Raw genomic sequence first — 24,920 nt, forward strand, 5'->3', positions numbered from 1 at the left:
ATTCCTCCTCCTGTCCAGCAGCCCCATACCCAAACCCGTATGGTCACTCATAGTCAGCGCGGGATTTTTAAGCCCAAGCACCCATTTAATCTACATATGGCGGTTACCAGGTCCCCCATACCTCGTAATCCGTTGGATGCGCTACGTGACCCGAATTGGAAATTGGCCATGGATGATGAATATGATGCTCTTATTAGAAATAAGACGTGGGATTTGGTACCCCGTCCACCTAATACGAATGTTATTCGGTCCATGTGGATTTTTACTCATAAAGACAAGTCTAATGGTGATTTTGAGAGGCATAAAGCCCGTCTTGTAGGTGATGGAAAAACACAGCAGGTTGGCATTGATTGTGGTGAGACTTTCAGTCCGGTCGTGAAGCCAGCGACGATCCGCACTATCTTAAGTCTGGCTCTATCTAAGCATTGGCCCATTCATCAGATGTCAAAAATGCGTTTCTTCATGGCGAGCTCAAGGAGACAGTATATATGCATCAGCCAATGGGTTTTCGAGACCCATCTCATCCCGATTATGTGTGTTTGTTGCGCAAGTCCTTATATGGGCTTAAACAAGCACCGAGAGCTTGGTATAAAAGATTTGCTGACTTTGTTTATTCCATTGGTTTTGCTAATAGCAGGTCTGACAACTCCTTGTTCATCTACTGCAAAAGGCACGACTTGGCTTACATTTTACTATATGTGGATGATATTATTCTTACTGCTTCTTCAGATACTCTCCGCTGTTCTATTATGGACCTTCTTGGCTCAAAATTTGCTATGAAGGACCTAGGTCCTTTGAATTATTTTCTTGGCATTGCGGTGACCCGTCACAAGGGTGGTATGTTTCTTTCGCAACGAAGTTATGCTTCGGAGATTATTGCACGAGCAGGCATGTCATCGTGTAAGCCTTCTTCCACTCCGGTTGACACTAAACCAAAGGTCAGTGCCTCTTCTGGCGATCTTTGTGAAGATCCCACTCATTTTCGGAGTCTTGCAGGTGCTCTTCAGTATCTTACTTTCACTAGACCGGATATTGCTTATGCCGTACAGCAGATTTGTCTTCATATGCATGCTCCACGAGAGACGCATATGCTTGCTCTTAAACGGATCATTCGGTATGTTGTGGTACTCTTGATCATGGTTTGCATCTCTACCCCTCTTCGGTTACTGATTTGGTTTCCTATACTGATGCTGATTGGGGGGGATGTCCCGACACACGACGTTCAACGTCGGGTTATTGCGTGTTTTTGGGAGATAATTTGATATCTTGGTCATCCAAGCGCCAACCTACTCTATCCCGCTCCAAAGGCGAAGGCCGGAATATAGGGGGTTGCTAATGTGGTCTCGAATCATCCGGTTACGTAACCTCCCCTCTTGAACCGCATTGTCCGGTCCCTAAGGCTACTTTGGTATATTGTGATAATGTCAGTGCCATTTACCTTTCAGGAAATCCAGTTCAACATCAGCGCACCAAGCACATTGAGATGGATATCCATTTTGTTCGTGAGAAGGTGGCGCGCGGCCACGTACGTGTCCTTCATGTTCCGTCCCGATATCAGCTCGCCGATATTTTCACTAAAGGACTGCCACAGATCTTATTTGAGGATTTTCGGGACGTCTCGGTCGTAAAACCTCCCGTTTCGACCGCGGGGGGTGTGATAAATAGTGTAAATATGTAGTAAAAGAATATTTTGTAAATCTTCTATTTTAGGTTAGTATATTTTGTAGCCTAATATGACGTTGTAACTTTGGTATATTTACCAACTCAATCAAGGAGAATGATCACGGAATTAATCTCTTTCAATATGTACTAAAGCAAAAAAAAATAGAACAACGATAATACTAGTACTCAGACAAATATAAACTCGGCGCAACACAAAATTTGATCCTAGTAAAGAAAAGAAAAAAAAGGAAGATACCAAACCTGAAAAATGGTGATAATATATATAAACACCTAACATATATATATCATTTGTTTTCATTATGAGGAATTAATTGGAGGCAATAATTTAACACATGAACAAGATATTGTACATATTAGGATAGAAAATTCAATTTCATTTTTTTTTTTTTGTATTTCTCTAAACCTTTGAATTTACGCTATCTACATTAAAACTGATTAAACCATCCCTCTCAACTTGATAATTACAAAAACGTATATTTTAGAATTCAACTTATTCATATTTACTACGGATCAAAAATTAATTTAGTGATCACATGCAACTTGGGTCAACATATATTTTACTTAAATAAATATACAATGAGACTCCGCAATTGGACAATGTAACTTAAATAAATATACTATGAGACACGCCCTTTGGGTTGAATAATTCATCCAGAATTGTGTAATTAAGAACAATAGCTGTCATATTTTTTAATGTATTACAAAAATGAGCAGCATAGACTTGTCAACAAATAGAGTATCTAATGAGATTCAAATTCGTTAAAGCCCTACTTCTATACCCTCATTTCACGTACCTTCGTATTTAGCATTCCTTGTCAGAGGGAATTTCAAGTTTGAGGAGACATGCCTCTGCATAAGTTTATTTCTATGACAAATTTTGTAAACCCGCTAAAGGGTGTGTGTTTATTTCTATTAAACTGTGGCAACTCTTGAGGGAGTAACATTATCAACGGTGGCAACTCTTCAAATAGCCCGACATGTTTATTTTTATTAAATAGAATATTTAGGTTAATAAAAGGGTATTTACATAATTTAACTTTCAAGTTAGAGAGTTCATGCTTTTAATTATAATATAGATATAGATAATCTTATCCATTTTCCAAAAAACATAACGATGTTCACGAAAGGGAAGGAGAGATATGATATGGAACTATAGCTTATGTGCACTTTGCTCACCAAAGTGGAAGCCTATAAATCAAAATTATCAAATGGATTGGCAAGTTTCTCAATTTTAAAAGAAAAAGATACACCGACTATAAGATCTGACAACAAAACAATGAAATCATTTAGGTTTAGTATATAAAAGAAGGCCTATATATCAGTTAATTGCATGTATTTTTTTAGATAAAATTCTATTCATTCGGGCTTTCACCTCCTGTGATGGTGAGAGGTTCATCGACAAACTACATCGTATATTATTAGAAAAGCAGAACATTACATGGGAGGGAGACATAAACCAAACCACCAACCAAATGGTGGCTAATAAAGTTTACTATCTTAGATGGTACGACTTTTTAACTAAATAAATAGCTAGAGGGGGAGGGTTAGTGGGACCTAGGTACAATACACCTATGGTAGGAGTAAGGGTGTCAAATGAGCGAGCTGAGTTGAAATTGGGTATGTCAAAATGGCTGAATTAATATATCCCAAAAGTTATTTGTTTTCTTATAATTTGTTTGACTGCCTAATAAAACTTTTTTTCTATCATGACTATTTATAATATATCAAATAAGGTCTCGTAAGATAGAGTGACCCACGCACAGCGGCTTCAGGTTCTAAACCATTGCAAGCAACCTTAAAAAATTATTTTAAAAATATTTACACAGTTTCTCATGGGTCAATCTGAGCTGCATATCAGCCTAGTTTTTAATTGGGTTGTATTAAGCGGGTCATAATGGGCTGAGTTACTAAAACAAGCGGGTTATTAACTGGTCCAAACCTAAACGGGCTGGGCGGGTAATGACTTTATGGGCTGATTTTGCCACCCTAGGTAGGAGGATTCCACCTATTTACACTTGAAGCAATTGAACAAATTGAGGGACTCTTCCCTTTACATGAACTTTTCTGGATATTCCAAGGAATAGCCTTAATGAAGAATATATATATATATATATCTGTCAGTCCTCAAAACATAAAACAAGATCATGTTGTACATCATCATCAATTTGGAGGACAAGGTTCTTCATTCTGCATTTCTGTTAATGTTACATTGAGCTCATTCAAGCTTAAACCTGATAGCATATGTAACGTTTGCAGTAAATCGATATTCATTACATGCATTTATCAAATGGGTTTAACTTTTGTATATTGATAGTATAAATATATTTATATCATTAGGCCGCTTAAAAGGTAACTACACATAATCATTTGAATTATTAGTATGAAAAAAGTAACTTTTATAAAGTTAATTGGCGCCAATTTTGTAAAATTTCATTTACATGGCCAATAGATATAAGATAAACCCTTCTTAAATAAACTCTGTATATGAATCAATTCATTTTCATTAATGCAAACATATGGAATCATTCTTGTTCATTCATCTGAAATGATACAACAGGATTAACAAATCACATTCTGTAGGAACATGTACAGACAATCTTCCAACTTCACAGTCATACTATAACGCCTTTATGAGTTAAAAACCAGTACTATATATCAATAGAGATTACTAGCGGATCATCACCCTTGTCAACCACAAAGGTCTTGGTAATTTTCTCGGAAGCAGTAACGACATCCACTTCATATGAGCCATGGAATCCCCGAAAGTTGAATTGACCTTGGTCATCGATATGGCCATGAGCGTGGGATAACCATTCTTGCTTAAGAGCAAGGTATCTTTTCCCAGCTTCATTAAGATCGCCTTCTGCATTCACTAAATGTGCATTTTCTCGACTCATGAACAACTCCCAGAATCCCCACAATAGCACACCTTCCACAGCAGGGTGAGCAAAAGCTTCCCGAAGCATAACTTCTAAATCATCAGCTCTAACGTGCTCGTTATTAGAAGAGACGTCAACTTCAGTAAACCAGATTGGAAGACCAAGAATACTCAGTTTATCAAGAGCAGAACAAATAATGGGTCCCACTGGACTATCGATATGCCCCTGAATACCTATTCCTCCAACTGGTGCACCCTGGTCTTGGAGGTCAAGAATATGCTCAATGTACTTTTCTGGACATGACCGAGTGTCGCATCCATCCTCAACATGGTAGTCATTTACAAATAGGATCGCGGAAGGATCCAATTGGTGTGCTTTTTTGAACATATGTGCCCAGATTTCTTTACCCAATCGGTCTTGGTACCAAGAACCGTGCATCATCTCATTATTCACATCATAATGTTTGAACTTCCCTTTGTACCGTGTAAGTAGGCCCGATAGACGGTTTTGAATAGCTGTCATCAAGTGATCATTGTTGTTCAACGAGCGTATCCATGCTTGAACGGTGGATTCCACCTCCCAAAATATACAGTGACCACGAACTTGAATGTTGTTTCTTGTGCAAAAGTCTAGGAGCTCGTCTGCATCTCTGTAATCGATTTTTCCTTCTTGTGCTTCTGTGCTGTACCACTTCAGCTCGTTTCCAAAGACAGCCCAATTGAAGTTTTTGATAAAGAAATCGTTGAAGTCTTCGTTGTCCATATTTGTTCTGCAAATGCACGATCCAAAAGGGAAACTGTTTTGCTTTTGTCTAACTTTAACAGATGCCGAGTCTGATCCAGAGAACTTCAAGATGACATCTCGCTTGCGTATCTGAGAAAGAAGAGTTTTTTTTCGGATGCGTAATATCTGAGAAAGCTATGTATTATACATGTTGCCAACCTATTGAAGAGAATTCTGAAAGAACAGCCTTTGGTCTCAAAACACATGCCAACACTAACACAGATCCACTGACACGGTACAACAACAACATGCCCAGTGTACTTCTCATAAATGTTTGATGAGCAGTGTCCTAGGGATGTAAAAATTAGCCCATCAAAACATGACCTGCCCGCCCCATTCAAGTTAAGAAATTGACCAGCACATTTATTAGCTCAACCCATTTTAAGCCTAATCCATTTCAAGCCATCTAAAAATAGGTTGATAGCCTTTAGACCCATAGAAACCCTGTGAAAATATTTTCAATTTTTTTAATTTTATTTGATGTGTTATATATAGTCATAACAAGCAAAAAAATTAGTTTTATTAGGTACTTAATTATAAAAGGAACAAAGAAATTGAAACCTAGTAAGAATTGCGGGGGTTGGGTTATGACCCACTTTTTGCCCATTTTAGCGCAACCCATTTCGGACCAAGTAACTTTTTGGCGGGTCAATGACCTGCCTATTTATTAACTCAGCCCCATTTAACCCGCTTAAATCCCGCCCAACCCGGCCATTTGACACCCCTAGTTAAACTGTATTATTGCAACAACATTTCTGAACTCAGATAAGAAGGAAGAATCTAAGAAATCAATTTATGAAAGATTCATGGGCAATTGCTTAACAAAGACTTTGCCACAAGTAACACCATTATTTTTTCTTTCTAATTTCGGATAATATATACAGCAATTAGTAAAATCTCACAGATCTACTTTCAGATGCATGTTGGCAACAGTTCAACAAGGTTTTAGAAGCACATGAAAGGACCTGAAGATAATAAATATAGAATGAAAATTGAAATTACAATATAGAAATTTAGCTATCACCTTCTCGGTCTGTCTCTTCAAGTGGTTAAACCTTGCACGACTATCAACTGGAAAAATGTGAAGTGCTGCTACCATTAGGTCAACCCCAGCAGCGGGACCCTGAACATACACCATCACTTTAGCTGCTTGCTTCTCGATTCTAAATGATCCTCCAATTTCATGCCATTGATCATCTCTGACCTCAACTTGGCCCCCATTAACCCATTGGTCGTCTACACCAAGGGCAACACTTACAGTCTGAGGACATGATGATGCTTGTCCGATTTTAACCCATGCAGATACTTGATACGTCAAATAGAGTTTGACTTTCTCTGTGATCACCTGAGCGGGACCCATCCATGTCTCGGTACGATTAGTCACTGCAATATAACGACTACTTAAATGCTCATGAGCACCAAGGGAATCTCTGGCCATTGGAGGAATTATATGTGGTGAGCCTGTTTGGACATTCATTCTGCAATTGCCTAGCGGAAACCAGCCGTTTGTACCGTAATTCAGATGGGTGTTTGTGATTATATTAACACCAAAAACTGCACTCTGAAAGAGAAAGAAAAGTAAAAGAAATGCTTCAAATGATATTTAGCTGTGAATATGGATTGGGAGAAACATGAAACATTAAGGATGTGGTTGGTATGCAAGAGAATATTTTCCAAAAAATGTTTTCCAATTTCTCCATGTTTGGTTGTCAAAATGTTTTGGAAAACATTTTCTCTAGGAAAACAACATACCCAGTGTAATCCCACAAGTGGAGAAACTCTCTAGGAAAACGAGTCCCTTAAAAATGAGGAAAATGACTTCCCTAATAGAAGTAGGGAAAACAAGTTACATAAGTGACCTCCCAAGTTCATTGTTTGCTCCCCACACGCCGCACGCCCCGACCCTCAACCCTTGACCATGCCACCCCCCACCACCCCTAAACCCCACTCCCCACCCCATCCCACCCCCATAGTGATTTGCTAGATTAGATATAAATGCTCTTGGATAACATTTTTTTGCTTACTTACCAAACACTAGAAATTAAGTAAGACACCCACTTGTTTTCCAAGAAAACATTTTCCTTCGTACCAAACACACCCTAAGCATTAAACTGAGAAACACTTTCTAGAGGCAGCTAGTTAGCATAAGATGCACAACATAATACTTCCTAAGGCCTTTACTCCTATACTATTGACATGCTAAAAAGAAAAGAAAAAAAACATAGCGAGAAACCAACTAACCTCAACAACTGGTGGAGGAGGAGGAGGTTTAGCTGCGTGATTTACAGCTAAACTATTGAGGAGGATATCCGTGCCTCGAGGTGGACCTTCTAAAAAGATAACAGCTTTAGACGGGGAGTCATTTAGAAGAAACTTTCCTTGCAACTGCACCCATTCTTTATCTGTGGCTTCGACTCTGCAGAGCACTAGCTTTTTTTAAGCCACTTTGCCAGAAACATCAATGTACATGGAAATTGAAAAAACCACGAGAAAACGGGGAGAAGAAGATAACTGATCTAGTCAAACCACCATATATCTATTAAGTTGCATGGTTGCACTTCAGCTAGCTTGGATCAAAATTGATTGCAAGAAGGTTAAGAAAAAGCAGTGTCAAGAGATAATGACATAGTGGTCATATTTTAATACAAAAAAAGACCTGAAATTACAGCAGTGCTCATGCTCGTGATTGCTAATACTGTAGAGAAATGATTATCCACACAGTTCAGAAGAAACAGACAGTTAATATCAAACATTACTTAATGTTACTGAGGTGTTATATTGAGTAACACTACAACATATTTAATGTTATAGAGATGCAAAAAAGCAGAGGTTGGTTGAGTCATATAGCATTGTTTCTGGTCCAATAGCGTTAAAGAAGATTCATGACCTAGGACAGTGCGTATTTTATTTGAGAACAAATTGTTTGAAGCCCTAGCCAAAACATAAGAGCAAGAAATGCTAATGCAGAAGCTCCATAAGATCTATGCTCATAACCAATAATCGTAAATTATTGTATATAGTGAGGGTGCTTTGCAAGAACAACAGGAAATTTAGAGCAGTATACATAGACAGCCCATTAAACTTGACAAAAAATCTCATTTTAACACCTCACCTAAGGGCATAACCTATTAAACACTGAAGATGAAAGTACTTTTTTTTTTTTTTGAAGTCTATGAAAGTTGTTCCTATTAAGCACGATTTTGCTGACGTACCACAATCCGTATGTTTCAAATGCGTTAGATGCCTTTAAAATGGCAATTCATTTTCTCATTAGTTGTTTTATCTTGTCATAGCGTTTGTATTATGCGCATGTAGTTTTATTGATAGGTTGTGCAAATCGTGTTTAATATGTATAGTTTTTACGGACTTCAGATACTTAATAGGTCATGTCCTTTGTTGAAGTGTTCAAATGAAAATTTTTGTCAAGTTCAAGGGGCCGTCTATGTATTCCGCCAAAGTTTAATTAATGATAAGAAAATGGATACTACATCAGACAGCATCATGTGCACATTAAATAAGTGGAACTTAGATTAACTTACTTGGCAATGCCTATGTACTGTTCGCGGTTATCAGCTCCTTGAACCCACAATGTTCCCCGAACATCTGCACTATTCACATTGTGACCATATAGCCGAACTACAGCAGTCATCTCATAAGCTAGCTTTCGCTTCACTCTCCCGGTTATATCTTGTTGAATCCCATTCCAACTCTGTGTGCGCTCCGTTGCAGATGCGAAGTATTTTCCAGAGGTTGGATTGATATTTGCATGTGCCATGCAGTCATGGCAAACAACCTTGCAGCCTCTTCCGGACCAACTATTCAGGCTGTCATCAAAATTTTCATTTACGATGATCTTCTCATCATCGATACAACTGGATGTCGGCCTAGAACTCTATCAGAATAAGGAGAAGAGTCCTTTTAGTAATAGAACAAACAACTTCGAAGTTGGTACAAATAAATGGGACTTGCAAAAAGGAATATAATAACAGAAATAATTTACTTCGTAACCAGTGGAGCTGGGGCAAGTGATCATCACTGATTTTATGAGCAGGTCAGATCCAGGTGAAGGTCCCTCGAGATAAAAGATAACTTGATCGGGCATAGTTGACAGTGAAAATGAACCTTCCAACATCTGCCAACTCTCCTCCGTAACAGATTTTCTGCATGGAGTAAGGTGCTAACGTTATAGATGTTCCATAAAGAATAAAAAGTAATACTCCCTCCATCTCAAATTATCTGCCGTGTTTCTCTTTTACGTGCCCCTAAAGAAAAATATTAATTAAGAGGTGTTTTTGATTATTTTACCCTTATTTATGTCTTAAGCTATGATTTCTCTTCATTGAATATTTATTCTATTTATGTGGCATCTCCATCAATTGAGGTGTTTTTAGTCTTCAAGGACAATTAATACTAAGGGTAAAATGGTGAAAACATAATTAATTGTCTTGAAGTTCTAAAATGACAAATAATTTGAGACAACTATTTTTAGAAATCATGACAGATAATTTGAAACAGAGGGAGTACTACTAAGGGTAAAATGAGAAAAAAAATAATTAATTTTGTTTTGAACTGTTAAAATGACAAATAATTTGAGACAGAGGGAGTAATAAGGATAAAGATATAGATTCTAACTTTGAAATGAATAAATAGCTTGTATCTGCATTTTGGTAAACAAGTCTCAATGTAGCCTGGACGTCAGTAGAACCATGAAAAGTACCAGAGACTCCAACACAAGCAGAAACTGTGTAAACACAATCTGCAGAAACTCTACTTGTAATATCTTGCTCCAAGCCTTGCCAACATTCCTTTCGATCCGTGACAACAGCATAAGAACAGCCTACATCTTCCGCAATTCCTTTATGGTTACTGGAACCTGCTGGAACCACAAAAGCATTGCAGCAATTGGTGCGCCACAAGTGCAACCCTTCCGAAAAGTCATGGTTAAGGATGACGTTAATAGCGTCATAGCTGCCAGTGTTTTCCCTGTTTTCCTTTGGGCTCTGTCAGGAAAGTATAATATTCATGAATGCACTCGAAGACAAGTAAGTGACAGCAAAAGAACCGTGTATCCTTACGAGGTACAAGTTTGACATGCAAGACACATTAGAAACGTAATACTCCCTCCGTCCCCAATTCAAGTGAAGGTATTTGATTGGGCACGGAGTTTAAGAGAAAAAGAAGACTCTTGAAACTCGTGATCTAGACTAAGCCATAAAAAATTATGTGGCTATATCTTCTTGCAAGGAAGCCCGTGCTTCTTTTGTTGAAATAAGGACAAATGGTTTGATTCGACATTTCCTAAGAATCAACTTGTGAAACGTTACCCTGCCATAATGTGATGTGCTTCCAATGCCAATAAAAAGTAACTCATCCAATAGTATTTAACATCCAAAAAACTGCCAAATAAAAAGCGTCCCATGCCGAAATATCACAAGTACCACCTCGTCCAAATCATTTCATAAAGGGTAAAATGAGAGGATTGAAGTTAAATTGTTACTAAATACGGGAAGATGTGTCACATAAATAGGGACTGACTAAAAAGGAAAGAGTGTCACGTAAATAAGGAGGGAGGGAGTAATAATAGAAGAGCAAAGAAATTGCTCCCACGTCAAATCAAACTACATAAGGAGAAAAAACATATCAGCCACTAAATCTTCTTATACAGGTGTTTTTCCCTGATACACACACCTAATAGCACCTGTGTTTGCTTGTTCTAATCTAGATTTTGGAAATAACTTGCTTCTGTTCATTGTTTTCCCAAGGCATACTTCAACAGTTTCTGATTCTTTTTTTTTTTTTTTTTAAAGGTTTAACTCATATTAAATTTCTTCAGAATTCCATACTCAAATGCCAGATACCCTTGCATCAGCAACTATATATTCTGTTTTTTCTGCCACATATGTTATGATACTCAACAATTAATCTCTTCATTTAAACAAAAGGATTCAAATAGACCTGCTTCCACAACTACCAAAATAAAAGTAAATATAATAAATTAATAATTGGTGTAATACATGAACGAAGAATAACCCAAAATTTTCATTTTTTTTTTTTTTCATTTTTGGTTTAGATGGACGTTGACCAACAAGAAAAACTGAAGTTCTTGATAAAACCCCAAATCCACAAAATGCACAAAAAATCATTAGCAACTGAAAGTCAAGTTGTTAGCAGTGATTATACAACAATAATCCCAAAACCCTCAATTAGTTAACCAAGATCATTCTTTTCTATCAACTTTTGGTTCATTTTTTTGATTGGACAAATCAAGAAGAGTACCATCAGTGTAAAAAACAAAGTACCTGTGAATTGGATTTGAAGAGTTTACGTGCAAAGTTACTAGCTGAGAACTTTTTCATTTGTATACAGAGAGATCTTTCTTCTTCTTGTTGTTGAGTCTTGAGAAAAGCGCGGGATACCAACCAATCTAACAAAATGTTAACGTTGTTTTTGTTTTTATGTTTTGTTTTCAGGTGTGTTGGTCAAAATCTGGACACAAACCTTTGTACCAACTTGTACTACCTAAACTGAGGAAAACAACTGTTTACCTCAATCAACATATTTTTAGCCTTTTTCCTAAAATAGAGGAATACGGATTCTATAGCATTGGATTTTAAAGAATAGACTATAAAGACTAATTCTCAAATTGAACGTTTGAGTCTTGTTTTGTGGGCTAAGGAGTTATTATTTTGTTTGGGTCGGGTTAAGTTTAAATCGGGTCAAAAAATAATTTTTTCGGGGGAATGGATATTTCTATTAACAGAGGGGTATGTTTGAAAGGTTTCATAATGGGAAGGGTATTTTTGATTGAAAATAAGTTCGGAGGATATTTTTAGCCTTTTTCCCAAAGTAGAGGGATATTTTTGACCCTTCTCCCTTTTTTAATCTCACAAATTGGTTCGAAATTACATTCAATAACATTAAAAATGAACAATTTTAAACTTTTGACCATTTTATCCTTTTTAGCATCTTATAGTCACTTGAAATGAGCTTCTTCTTTTTTTTTCTTTTTTTTTTTTAATCTTTTGCTTGTGAATATTTAAAAATTTACAGAACTATTAATCAGTTCACTATTTATTTATTTACGCATGTTCTATATTAAGTTTATATTGTTACTTCACATTTGAGGGTAATATACACTTAAAAATAGTCCAAATATAATATATTTCCTACATAAGGGAACAAAAGTACACATTTTAAAAAAATTGAAGGCTAATTGTGTTGAGTCATATATCACATGGACTAAAATCAGAATTTATTCATAATTTAAGTTAAAAAAATGCTATTAACCTGTTTCTTTATTAATCAATTTCTAAAAGAATGACACACTTCTATATACATAAAATAAATCAAACTTAATTATTGTGTAACATACGAACATTTCTAATTCCAGATCTACGTTGGTAAATATGGAAGAATAGACCGTCTAATTAGTCTTTATAGTCTATTCTTCCATATTTACCAACTTTACATACTGATGCAGAACAAGAATTTTTCCTTGTTACCATTGCACACAATGGGGATACGAGAGTATTCCGTCGGTGTTTTCAGTTTCAATGCAACCATACTTGGTCAAAAAGGGAATCAAAATGAGCGAGTTCTCATCCAAGATTTATGTTCATTCCCCCTTGCTAGCGTAGCAGCATAATGGAAAAAAAGAAGCGGCTACCTTACTTAAGCAATTCTTGTTATTGTTATTCTATCTTTAAAGGGTCGTTTGGTGTGAAGGATAAGCAAAAATAATACCCGGATAACATTTTAGTGCCTCCTTATCCCATGTTTGGTTGGAATAAAAATCCAGGATTGTAGCCTTATTTTATCCCACCTTGAGGGTGGAATAACTAATCCCGGGATAAGTTGTTTGCTAACCAAACGAGCCCAAGAATCAGAGATCTTTCAGTTCTCCAAAAAAGATGTAAAAGAGCAAATAAGGTACAGAATGCATATTCCTATTAAAGAAAGGCATTTATACAAGGTGGCTGCAAAAATTTAGGCACATTTATAGATACAGGCACATTTACTTTCCAGAAAACATTACCAGGGACTCAAACTTCCAAAATATACTACCAACTAAAGATCATACCCCTAGGGAAATGCACACACAGTATGTCTTTCCCATTTTGTAACCCCCCGAACAAACCCAAACCCAAACCCAAACCCAAACCCAAAGAAAGAACAAAATGGCCAAAATTTTGAATAAACGAACAAAAATTGGAGCCCAGGCTTGGTTGCTGGAATTGTGTGCTGGAACTTCAGCCAGAAGTCATTTCAGACATGATGGAACTTCTTTTGTGCTTCTCCGCCCGCGTCTTTTAATAGCTTTTAGTCATCGCAGTCGTTTAAGTTCTCCTGCTAGTACTGACTGGATGATATCCTCTTCTTTTATATATACAAGTTACATATATATAACCAGGGAGGATTCCCTTATTATTTTTGCTTCATCAGGCTCAGGAGAAAATCTGTAAATATGTGCTCATATTCTGGCATTTTTCCGTACCCTGAAGTTTATAAAAGCAAAAAAAATTCATAATCATTGCTTCCGAGGGAAATAAAGAAAAGTTCTTTTCAAACAGTGGTGAATGTCAAACTAAACCAGTATATGCCGGGAAAAGGTAAGGTTGCTGATGAATGCTTAGCTTACCAGGAAAGTAATTGATATCTATCACGTAATAACTGTCTTTAGTCCCGTGCTCTCTAATTATATCCAAGTTGAAGAGCCTGAGACCCTGCACAAAACATTGCCAAAAAACTTCAAATTGCCGAAAAAACTTCAAATTTACACGTTATGAAGCTGCAGAACAAGAACAGACAAGAAGACAGAGGAGCATGTAGTCCCCATAGCCGTTTCTCTCCAGTCATAATTCCTTAAGGAAAAGAGAGAAAATGAACAGAAAATACCAGTCTACGACGAAGTTCCCTAGCAAGCCTCTCAAGTAGTGGCCGTGGAGGAAGCTCTGCAGAGGATAAATATGAATTAAGTTAACACCTTTTAAAAGCACCTCACAGCGTGCAAAAATCACAGTAAATTAAGGTGTTTAGACTGAGACAAGCTACTATTGAGCAAGTACAAAATAGCAGATCAATGGTCCCATCCAGCAACTGTGATTTTGAATATATTAGAGAGTATGTTAGAGAACGCATAACTTAAAGCTTAAAGGTATTTGATCAGCCATAGCATTGCAGATAGCTGAGTATATTTGAGAACGTTTTCAACTTTCTCTATGTATTTATTCATCATGCTTTGCACAATTGTTATGAAACTATACAACAACAGACTACGCCTCAATCCTAAGCAAATCGGGGTCGGCTATATGAACCAGGTACCTCTACTTAATCTCATCTCAGGCCAATCTTATACAATATATAAAATAAAAATAGAAAGCACTAGGAGGTCCCTACAACTTTTTCCACTATAATTTTGCAATTTCATCCATAGCATAATACCTTTGCAAGGTCATATCTCAATCCTACTGACAGTTCTGTGCAAAAAGAGATCCTAGCACTAAAATAATAGCTAGCAGGTATTGAGTGTTTTTCCTACATCATGACAGACTTTCTAATTTGGAACTTTTAGAGCACTGCACTATCTCTAAAAGGCCGTTACACTCTTCCGTTGGTGTATATTTATTAAATATTCAAATCGTTCACTCCATATATGTCTTGCTAAAAACTCAAAAGGGACTACTTTTAAAAAAAATCAATTAAAGCAAACAGGAGAATGAAAAGAAAAAACAACAAAGTAGGTGGGATGACGAGTAATGGAGAGGCCAATTTACAAAATTATCTAGAGTTGTTCAAGTTGATAGTGAGAAGACCGAGGAAAGGACTTTATGAACAGTATCGATAACCTTAATCACATTCTTGCTTAATCTTGGAGATCTACAGCCAACAAAAATAGATGATGATTTCATCAAATGGACAAAGAATCTTTGAAGTCTTCCACTTGTTTGAAAACAAGGAATCAAATGTTAAGAAAACTTCCTAGCCAATAGGTGTCTATTTATTAAAGCGTGAATGTAATCGAATCCATATGGAAAAGATGGCTTACCACCAACACAAGGGTCTAAATCAGCTTCTTCTGCAGATTGTGCAACACATGAAACTCTAGGGAAATGGAAGACACCGGCACTTTTTGACAGCTCGCGTTTGCTAACATCGGGTAAACTGAAACGCCTGACAACCTTAACGGCTTCCCCAACAATAAAAACCTTAAAAAGTACACCTCCTACAGCCACAAAATTAACAAAGTATCACCACCTCACTAATTCAATCAAAACTACACATGAAAAAACACAAATTTAACCTGTAAATGAAATGCATACCATGATTGATAAATTCCTGCAGAACAAGTGGGGGTTCAAGCTTCTGAAGAGAGACCATATCGTAGGCCAGAGACAACTCATGTGACTTCGCAACCAAGGGCTTTGCGACTGAGAACAAAAAAACAACTCCATTCAGAAAAAAGAACGGCCACAAAAACAATTGTCTATCCCTCTATTGCCTACCATTTCATTAAGACTTGCATCCATGGCAAATAACGATCTGATGGCTAGCCCCTACCTTTTACCGAGGATAAAAAGGTAATCAGAGTTATGAAAGTTCAAAAGATGATTATAGATCAGTCGATTAATCCCAAATATGCAACTACTAAATAAGTTGAGCCTTTTTCATTTTTGGCCCGTCGGCCAAAATTAATTATGGGCGCTAGCCAAAATATACAAAACATATACACTGATTATGTATTTTATGTATATTTATACTTAAATATACATAACCTATACATTTGCTGGCTATTTTGAAAATTAGATCACCGAAAGGCATTGGACTGTAATTATCTCAATAAAACGATATACATACCAAGCGGTAGTGAAAGACCAGCTTTATCCACTGCATCTGAGATAGATGAAGGATCTTTCTCTATAACCAATTGCCTGGGAACACCTACTTTGCCTGTCACGCAGTTAGAAATAGGCATGTTACTCATCGTTTCAGCATTTCACAACTAATCAGCAGACTCCCTTTTTTCAGAATAACAGCAATTGTATATAGCTAATCATAAGTTCATGACAGCAGTTCTCGCTATCATAGTACAAAAGCAGCAAAATTACCATAGCTATCTGACAAGTTCAGGTCTGCGACATCTTCAAGCATGTATTGACGATTATATACATGTTGTATGGCATCTGGAGGATCAAGGACCGCGACATGCGGATGTGTTTGCCTATAATCCTGTCCATAAAAAATTTAAAGTGTTAGGATAAGAAACACAGGGGTTTTCCATATGTACTCCTTTAGACTAAAATGAAAGGAAGCTTTAACAGAGAAAGCACCTGAAAGAAAGTTGACTAGCCATGTATGGCAATTAATTGGACATTGGCAAAAACTTCTGCAGACAATTTTAGCATATCACTGTGGATCTACTACATTTTCATCTTAAGTAGTTAACTGGTTCAATCAAAACAACTAGCTATAGATACGTGTGTGGCTATAAATCATCTCATTAAGGGTAAAATAGGAAGTTAAAGTTAAATTGTTACTAAATATAGAAAGGTGTTATTCTTTTTGGGACTGACTAAAAAGGAAAGAGACATAAATTGGGACAGAGGGAGTACATATTTGCCGCAATAACACATCAATTGTTTTTTTCTTTTTCTTTTTTTGAAACTGGTAAATCAATAACACATCAATTGTTATCGATGTGATTCTTTTACATAAGCAGACAAAGAAAGCTTTTGATATGAACTAACCTCAAGAATACGGCTCCACTTGCTTCCTGACAACTGCAAGCGGAGAAGAGCATGAAAAATTATATATAGGTAAAATAATAAGCAACGTCTATTAAAAAGGACTAGCAATGTTTTGCAGTAAGCACAAAAGTTTAGGATAGGAACAGGGAAAAATTACCAGACTGATTACTTTCCCAGGACCATAACTAATGGGACATGTAACGTGTAAATAAACAGGAAAGACAAGACATAAAACAATTAAAAATGCACGAAGGAACATCAGAGGTAGTAGAATGAACTAACCTTGTGGAGCACAATGTCAAAAGGACCTTGATCTGAAAGGGGTCTGCTCTGATCTATAGCAACAAACAGTATTCCCTTGTTCCTACATAATGCACGAGCATGGTTACCCACTTGGTTGCGATGAAAAACATGATAAATGTGGATGTAAGTAACCGATATTCTGGACTTGTGAAGAAAAAAAGATCATTTTCTTCCCTATTTGGCAGCAGAAAAGTAAACCAAGAACCATCAACTAATAAAGGCAATGGCAGAAACAAAAGGAATCTGTAATCTTAAGGAATCTGTAATCTTCAAATAAAACATGGAGCTTAAATTACCCTTCAATTCACCAAAAATAATTTTTACACCGGATGAAAGCAAACATAACAGACAATATCAAGAGGCAATTAGTTCAAGTGGATGAGGTGTATTTTATACATACATATACGTGTACATGTACACACATAATGTGTATACATAAATTCATACTTATGCAAAACATATGTACCTGTATATTATGTATGTACATAAACACATTATATACAAAATTACACTAACAGATACACACACACACACGCACGCACGCACTCACACACACACACACATATATATATGTATACACACAAGCGCGCGCGTGCACACACATTATATCTATATATGAGTTCGTATGTACACATGGTCTGAGCCTAAAAAAGACGATTCTACTGAACCTGCTACAAAAAGCTAGATTCGCCAATCAACAACTCAGAGATGTTGAAGCATTCAAAAACAGGAAATGCATGAAATTTATAGCAGATGGGATTCTACCTAATCAAATTTCCCTTAGACCATATATTTTTACAGAATATACATTCTTAGATTGTGCTAGGAATGCACCTATTCTAAAATGTGTATCCACCTCAGCTTATTAGATTTTCTAACACAAACAACAATGTAAATGCAAATTTAACAAATAATCACAAATTTCTTTAAAGTTTATCATAGTTAGACAAAACAGGAAGAAATAAATAATCCATTACCTAGCTAGACCTACAAGCTTGGGCTGCAAAAAGCTCTTAGTTTTCTTGGATGTAAGAGCATAGCCTACCACCACCAACTTCATTTGTTGTTGGGGAGACCCAAGCGCCCCCACCATTTCCATTTCCATTTCCTCTTCCAATTCTTCTTCTTCTACCTCCCTCTCATACCCCACTACATTTACATTTTCACCCCTCATCCTCATATCCCCCTAATAAAACCCCTTCCTTTTACACCAAAACTTATCTATTCACACTAAATTCCTCAAAACCCCACAACCAAAAACAATAAAAACTGAATCTTTTTATCAAAAAACTTAACCCCAGATGACCAAAAACAATAAAGATTCAATCTTTTTATCAGAAAACTTAACCCCAGATGACCAGAAGCAAGAAAGATTCAATCTTTCTTCAAAATAACTTAACCCCAGATAACCAAAAACAAAAAAGATTCAATTTTTTAAGGTTATGCCCGATTCTTGAAATGTTGATTTTACTTTAATTTTGTGTTGTGGCGTAACGTGAAAGTTGTTTTTAAAAGGGGCTAGATTTCCAAAGAGGGAGAAATGAAATTACACAAAGTAACACACACTTGAAAACACATATATATATACATATAGATATATGTTTGTGTTTTGTGTATAATTCAAGAAAGAAAGAGAGAGACACGGCACACACACGAAGAGATATGAACGGTTTGGTTGGGTTTGGATGTTACAAGTGAATCACTTGAATGTTGTAATGCAACACAAGTGGATGGATATGGTTGTTTTTATAGACACGAGATATTTTGACCAATATGGTCCAAAAAGAAATAGAAAAATAGGGAAGGAAAAAAAAAAGGAAGATTAAATAATTAAGGGGTTTTTTTTTTTTTTTGGACTATGTAAAGAACTAAGGGGTCTTTTGGTAATTGGATGGAGGTGAGTTATGCAGGTAATAAATTATGTATAAATCATCCTCTTTCAATCGAAGAGCTATTTCAACAATTCCCATGTTTGTAGTTCGAAAGGAAGAGGATCCCAGGAAATTTATTCGAACCTAATTCTTCTGAAATTTCTATTCCATATTTCTAACCATCTTATTATCCTATAACACTATAACATAGACCAATTAAATGAAACGAAAAAAGAAAAGAAAAAAAAAAAGATGATAGAGAATCCGTTGAGAAGTTAACATGTATCCAAGGTATCTATTCTATTCTTACTATAATATTTTGTTTTAACTGTATCGCACTATGTATCATTTGATAAGTAATAGTATTATATTTGGTAACTGGTTAAGGGATAAGTTATTAATGTATAAAATTATATGATGTTTGCTTTGCAATTTAAAAACTCGCACAACTAATATAGGTATAAGTTATGAGGAAATATATGTATTATTTTATGCAGGGCAAAAAGGTGGAATAATTAATACACGAATTACTAAACACTGCATAACTATAATACCTGCATAAAATAGTATATAGATTCCCTCATAACTAATCCATGTATTACTAATACCTGCATAAGTAATCTAACCAGCTACAAAACGACCTCTAAGATTGTTTGGTTGGTGGGGTAAGAGATAACAATTCGAGATAAAATACGGGATTATTTTATCTCGTGTTTGGTTATAGGTATTAATTGATCCTGAAGAATCATATTGTACTAAAATGGTGGGATTGATTGTCTCGTATAGAAGGTAGGATAGCTAATCCATGAGATATTCCTATCCATTTCACTCCACCAACCAAACAACCCCCTAAGTAAATTTCTTAATATCTTTGATAAGCTACATGGCTAAAATCTATGCAAGGAGAATAAATTTTATTTTGTGGCAAATATTTACTTTTATCCAATGTTTATATCATACCAAGTACTTTAATCATAGTAGTTATCACCAACAAAAAAAATTAATCACAATAGTTACAAATTGAAGTGAAAATATATACTTTATTTAAGGATTGATCATTAAGTGATAAATGAGTATGAAAGAAATTTTTTTTGTATTTATTAATTTGGTGTAAATATCGAGTGCCGGTGAATTTTACCTCATTTAATTCCTTAAGAGCGTTTCTTAAATTAGCCAATCTTTTTCATGTTTGTAACCTTCATTTGCGAGATAACAATGATACATGATAATTAAGAATGTTTTAAGACAAATCCACAAGAAGTAATTAACATGCACTTCATTGCACTGTACATGTTTTTAATGTTACTCTGATGAAAGATAATTATAAGACTAGAGGGTAAAGTTCAATTGTGGTAGTTGTCAATCACATTGTCAAATGCTTAAAACGTATTCCACAAACATGACTGGAGATTAAGATTTTTTAAACTTAGATTTTTGAAATAGTTTCAGAAGCCTTGAAAACGTGATTTTTTGAATAGTCGAAAAACAATGTTCATATATCATTGTTTCCATTGGCTCATATCAGTTGTCATTAGCGAGAACATTGATTAATTAGTCGGAAACTATTACTCCCTCCGTCTCAAAAATATTTATCGTCTTTATTAAAAATACTTGTCAAAAAAATAAGTATTTGTTATCAAGACAAAATTAAGTAGCTTTTTTCCATTTTACTCGTGTTAATTAGCAACATTTAAGAGGTTTTTAACATTGATGGAGTAGATATTACCTGAAATATGTTAACAGGGTATATACTATAATAGTCAAAATGTTACCCTATAAATGCTTTCTTAAGGGCGTGTGAATGAAAAATACGATAAATATTTTGAAACGGATGGAGTAAAAGTCATTGCCCCAAGAAATAATACAACCAAGCTTATTCTAAATTCAGTGGTGGACCCAGGATTTAAGGGTTCCCTACCGCTCAAGCCTTTAGGTTCCGGCTGGAAACCAAAGCACCCAACTGTCTTACTAGTTTTCAGGATGCTTTTTTAAAATTTATATCCAAATTTCATATATTTCTTATATAACTATACCTAGTTTACGTCGGATTTAATGGATGTTGAAGCACCGCTAAATTGCACATAGGTCCGCCCGACCCTGTCAATCTAGAGTTAGACAAAGAATTTGTTCTAGGATCATGATGTGCTATGAGTCCTAACTCTCGTTAATTTTAATTTTGCAAAGCTTTAGCAAAATGAACATATTTCAAACGTGGAAGTAATTTTGAACATGTTTGTTTGTTTGTTTTTTAATTTTGGACTTCTGATTGAATTTTCAGTAATAGGAGAGGAGCCCTTCGGGCGTGGGTTCGCCCGAACCCAGTAGTTTTGGCTCGAATCATATATTTGTATTAGTTTTTCCGTCAAGTATGTACAAATTATTACTTTAAAACCTAACAACTTGAAAGAATTAGAACCCCAAACCCACAAGTTTTAAATCATGGCTCCGCCTCTAAAGACAATTGATAGAGCACTATTTTGCTGAGTCTATTTTGCTAGGTTCTTTAGAGTTGTCTCGCGCTCCTACATACTTTTCACCTATCCACCTATATTGATTTCGAATATAGATACCCTCTAATTCATTTTCCAATCAATGTGGGACTCTAATCCATATTCTAACAGTATGGATTACCTCAGTGTCACAGCGCCTAGTATTCAAACAATAGTCTTAAAAGAGTGATAATGCCTCGTGTTCAAGTGCTTCACTTGGAAGAACTCACCATACGCATCACTGGCAAGCCAACTATGAGCCTGTTTGGATGAGCATTTATAGTTCGTTTTGCTGTTTATAAAAATTTAAAAAAATAAGTTGGGGTAGTCTAACTTATTTTTTGGCTTATAAGTTCGTTTTACTTTATAAGTTCGCTTTAGATAAGCTAAGTCAAATGGACCAATTATTTTTTTGAGCTTATTTTAAGACAAAACGATTTTAAAATTTGCCAAATCAAACACTCAAAAAAAAAAATTTATAAAGAACTATAAAGAAACTTATAAGCCAATCCAAACGGGCTCTATAACTTCCTGATGTCAATTGCCAACTCAACACGACATGAGAAAGGGGTGTAATCTGATTGTGTTGTTTTATTTTGTGAAAAAAAAAATAACAAAACCAATATATTTTATAAAGAAAACAAGACACGTTTTGTTTTCAAAGACAAATTAAACAAGATTTAAAAATCCAACTTTCTTATGATTTTTATTTGTTTATAATTATTCATTTGACATTTTCCTCATGGTGCACGGTTATATTTTAGTATTTTGTGTCGTGCTTGAGAAATGATTGAATTTGAGGCAATTGTTTCACCTTTTTAGCTCAAAACAATGTCAAAATCATACTCGTATTTATTATTTTTACGCTGAGAAATACCAACTCAATTTGCTTTCCTTTTACGCTACAACTTTTCAACTCTATGAATCTTTGCTTTTAGTATTCGATTATTAGGTTTGTGGATATACATTGCATTTGATATGATTAGGATGAGATGAATACTAAGCATGCAGATCACAAATAAGTCGTATTTGATTGAGAAGAATAACCGAGTCCCTTAAATTTGTATAACAAAAATCTAGGTCCCTTTTACTTTTTTTCGTTACATCTAAGTCCTACCTAAAAAAGTACAAATACATGGTTCTTACCATTGTGATGCTTACTTTGATGCAACCAGGAACACATGCGTATATATATGACCTAGCTGTTATTCCTTTGAAACTATTCTGGATAACTTTAACATTAGATTCCATTACACTTATTTTATTTTCTCTATGGTTGTTTACCTGTTAAGGAGATCGATTAGAAATAAAATAAGTGATTTTCTTATTACTTATTTATGATGTTTGTAAATAATTAAAAAAATATCACCGCAAAAATATTTTTATGTAATTTTTACGAAAATATTATGGGAGTGGGGTCGAGGGTGGCGGGGTTAGGGTACTCAAAGGGTTGGGGGCATTGGCGGTGCTAAGAGAACTTGTTTTCCATCTCCCCATTTAAAAAGGCATTTCTCTGATTTAAGAAACTTATTTTTGTACAAATATTTACGAATAAAAAATGAAAAAATTGCGCGCGGGGGGGGGGGGGGGGAATCAGAAAATGTTATCACCTTTAGCTAGCAAGAGAGAAATACAAAATTTAGATTTATTGTTTTTCTAAACAAATTTGCAACATCAAAAAAGATGTTTAAGGGCTTAATTATAAATACAACAATATATAATGCATATGATACAGATTACGTCTTCAAATAGAAAGTAATCTTCTATTTAACTTTTTAAAGGTCAAATTTCATTTTTCACATACTTCGAACGAATCACGCCTCATGCACATTGGTGAAGAATCGATTAATACGAATTTTGACCATCTCATTTGGTAATGAAAACTCACTGAAATTGCGGAGCTGCAATCCCAAAGATTTATTCATATTAGTGATAATTTATAAATCTAATATATACTTAGTGCATTTTGTTCAACAAGTAAACTGGTCGATTTTATTGGCGATAAAACCTGTGGGACTCGAAAAAATTATGATAAACGAGACTGAAAATATTCATATTAAATAAAGGAAAGTGTATATTTTCCTAACGTTGTTATTTATTTATATATGCCCTTCGTTTTTATTAGTAGGAGCCTTCACTATTACCTTTCGTCTTAAATATACCATTTTTACTGATGGTGGTCAACCGTGGATAATTTGGTTCGAGTCACTTAGGAGTATATTTGAACTTTTAACTTATTCTTGGACCTTTTCAATTATTCAGTAGTAGGCTTCAAATTATTGCAGAGGGCATTTATGAAGTAATGTGTGATAATTTAGGAGTAAATTTGAATAATTTATTTGTCTTTGTGCATAAACCGCGGCAAATGTCTCAATGCCAAGTTCGACAGCCATTAAAGGATGAGCCGAAAGATAAAATGAGGACAAACATAAACTAAATCGAATATTTCAGTAAAGTGTTATGAAATAATAATAATAATAATAATAATAATAATAATAATAATAATAATAATAATAAAAGAAATAAAAAAAAACTACGAGACAATAAGAGATATAGTTAAAGAAGCTACTAGAGGAAGAGATGTTTTATTGCTCTTGAGATTGATGTACAAATGAATTTATTTAGTTTCCTATTTATAAAAAGAAAATGAAGTTACCGCGAGGCTTTTCAGGAACTGCTGCAAGGCTTTTCAGAAGCTGCTTGCAAGTTGCCTGCTTGAGCTAAGCTGTCTGATTGATTGGAAGCTTAAAAAAATTGTTGCATGACTTTTCTGTTAAACACCTGTATTCGAAAATGTATTGAAATAGAATTTGGAATATTTCAAAAAACAGTATCTAAAAAGTATATAGAAATTACATCGAGCCCACTGAATTCACAGTGTGTCCTTAAGGAAATTATTCCCCTCAATGTACCCGGGGTGTTGGAATATATCCTCCCAGGATAGAATGATTTACTCATCGTTGTAGCGATATAGCAAACTCCGGTGACAGCGAACTCACTTAATGGCTGTAAATCACACGAAAATTTGATGATGTGCAAACAGAAGAAAAGAGGAGAAGATCAGAAAATTCGTAAGGAATATCTGATGAACATCGGGTTATATATAGCCATAGAAGCATTGGTTCGGAAAGGTGCAACTCAAAGGTTGCACCCTTTCGGATAGGTTGT

At 35.3% G+C, this 24,920-nt stretch overlaps 2 protein-coding genes across 2 annotated transcripts; both read right to left on the minus strand.

Annotated features, from left to right (window-relative positions):
- Positions 1 to 4,164: 4,164 nt before the first annotated feature.
- LOC132040306 (endo-1,4-beta-xylanase 1-like) lies at positions 4,165 to 11,896 on the minus strand. The gene is made up of 7 exons (XM_059430945.1): positions 11,645 to 11,896; positions 9,978 to 10,345; positions 9,346 to 9,505; positions 8,885 to 9,237; positions 7,587 to 7,761; positions 6,370 to 6,906; positions 4,165 to 5,435 (listed from the first exon to the last, which is right to left on the minus strand). The coding sequence occupies exons 1-7, from the start codon at positions 11,699 to 11,701 to the stop codon at positions 4,332 to 4,334; spliced, it is 2,754 nt and encodes a 917-aa protein (XP_059286928.1). The 5' UTR covers positions 11,702 to 11,896; the 3' UTR covers positions 4,165 to 4,331.
- A 1,379-nt stretch (positions 11,897 to 13,275) lies between these two features.
- On the minus strand, positions 13,276 to 19,111 carry LOC132040307 (inositol-tetrakisphosphate 1-kinase 3-like). The gene is made up of 10 exons (XM_059430946.1): positions 18,370 to 19,111; positions 17,372 to 17,453; positions 17,090 to 17,122; positions 16,451 to 16,571; positions 16,200 to 16,292; positions 15,665 to 15,772; positions 15,391 to 15,567; positions 14,241 to 14,296; positions 13,984 to 14,068; positions 13,276 to 13,840 (listed from the first exon to the last, which is right to left on the minus strand). Exons 1-10 carry the CDS (start codon positions 18,570 to 18,572, stop codon positions 13,770 to 13,772), a joined length of 1,029 nt encoding a protein of 342 aa, XP_059286929.1. The 5' UTR covers positions 18,573 to 19,111; the 3' UTR covers positions 13,276 to 13,769.
- Positions 19,112 to 24,920: the final 5,809 nt, after the last annotated feature.

The sequence above is a fragment of the Lycium ferocissimum genome, chromosome 12 (assembly GCF_029784015.1).
Source record: "Lycium ferocissimum isolate CSIRO_LF1 chromosome 12, AGI_CSIRO_Lferr_CH_V1, whole genome shotgun sequence".
Classification (NCBI taxonomy): domain Eukaryota; kingdom Viridiplantae; phylum Streptophyta; class Magnoliopsida; order Solanales; family Solanaceae; genus Lycium; species Lycium ferocissimum.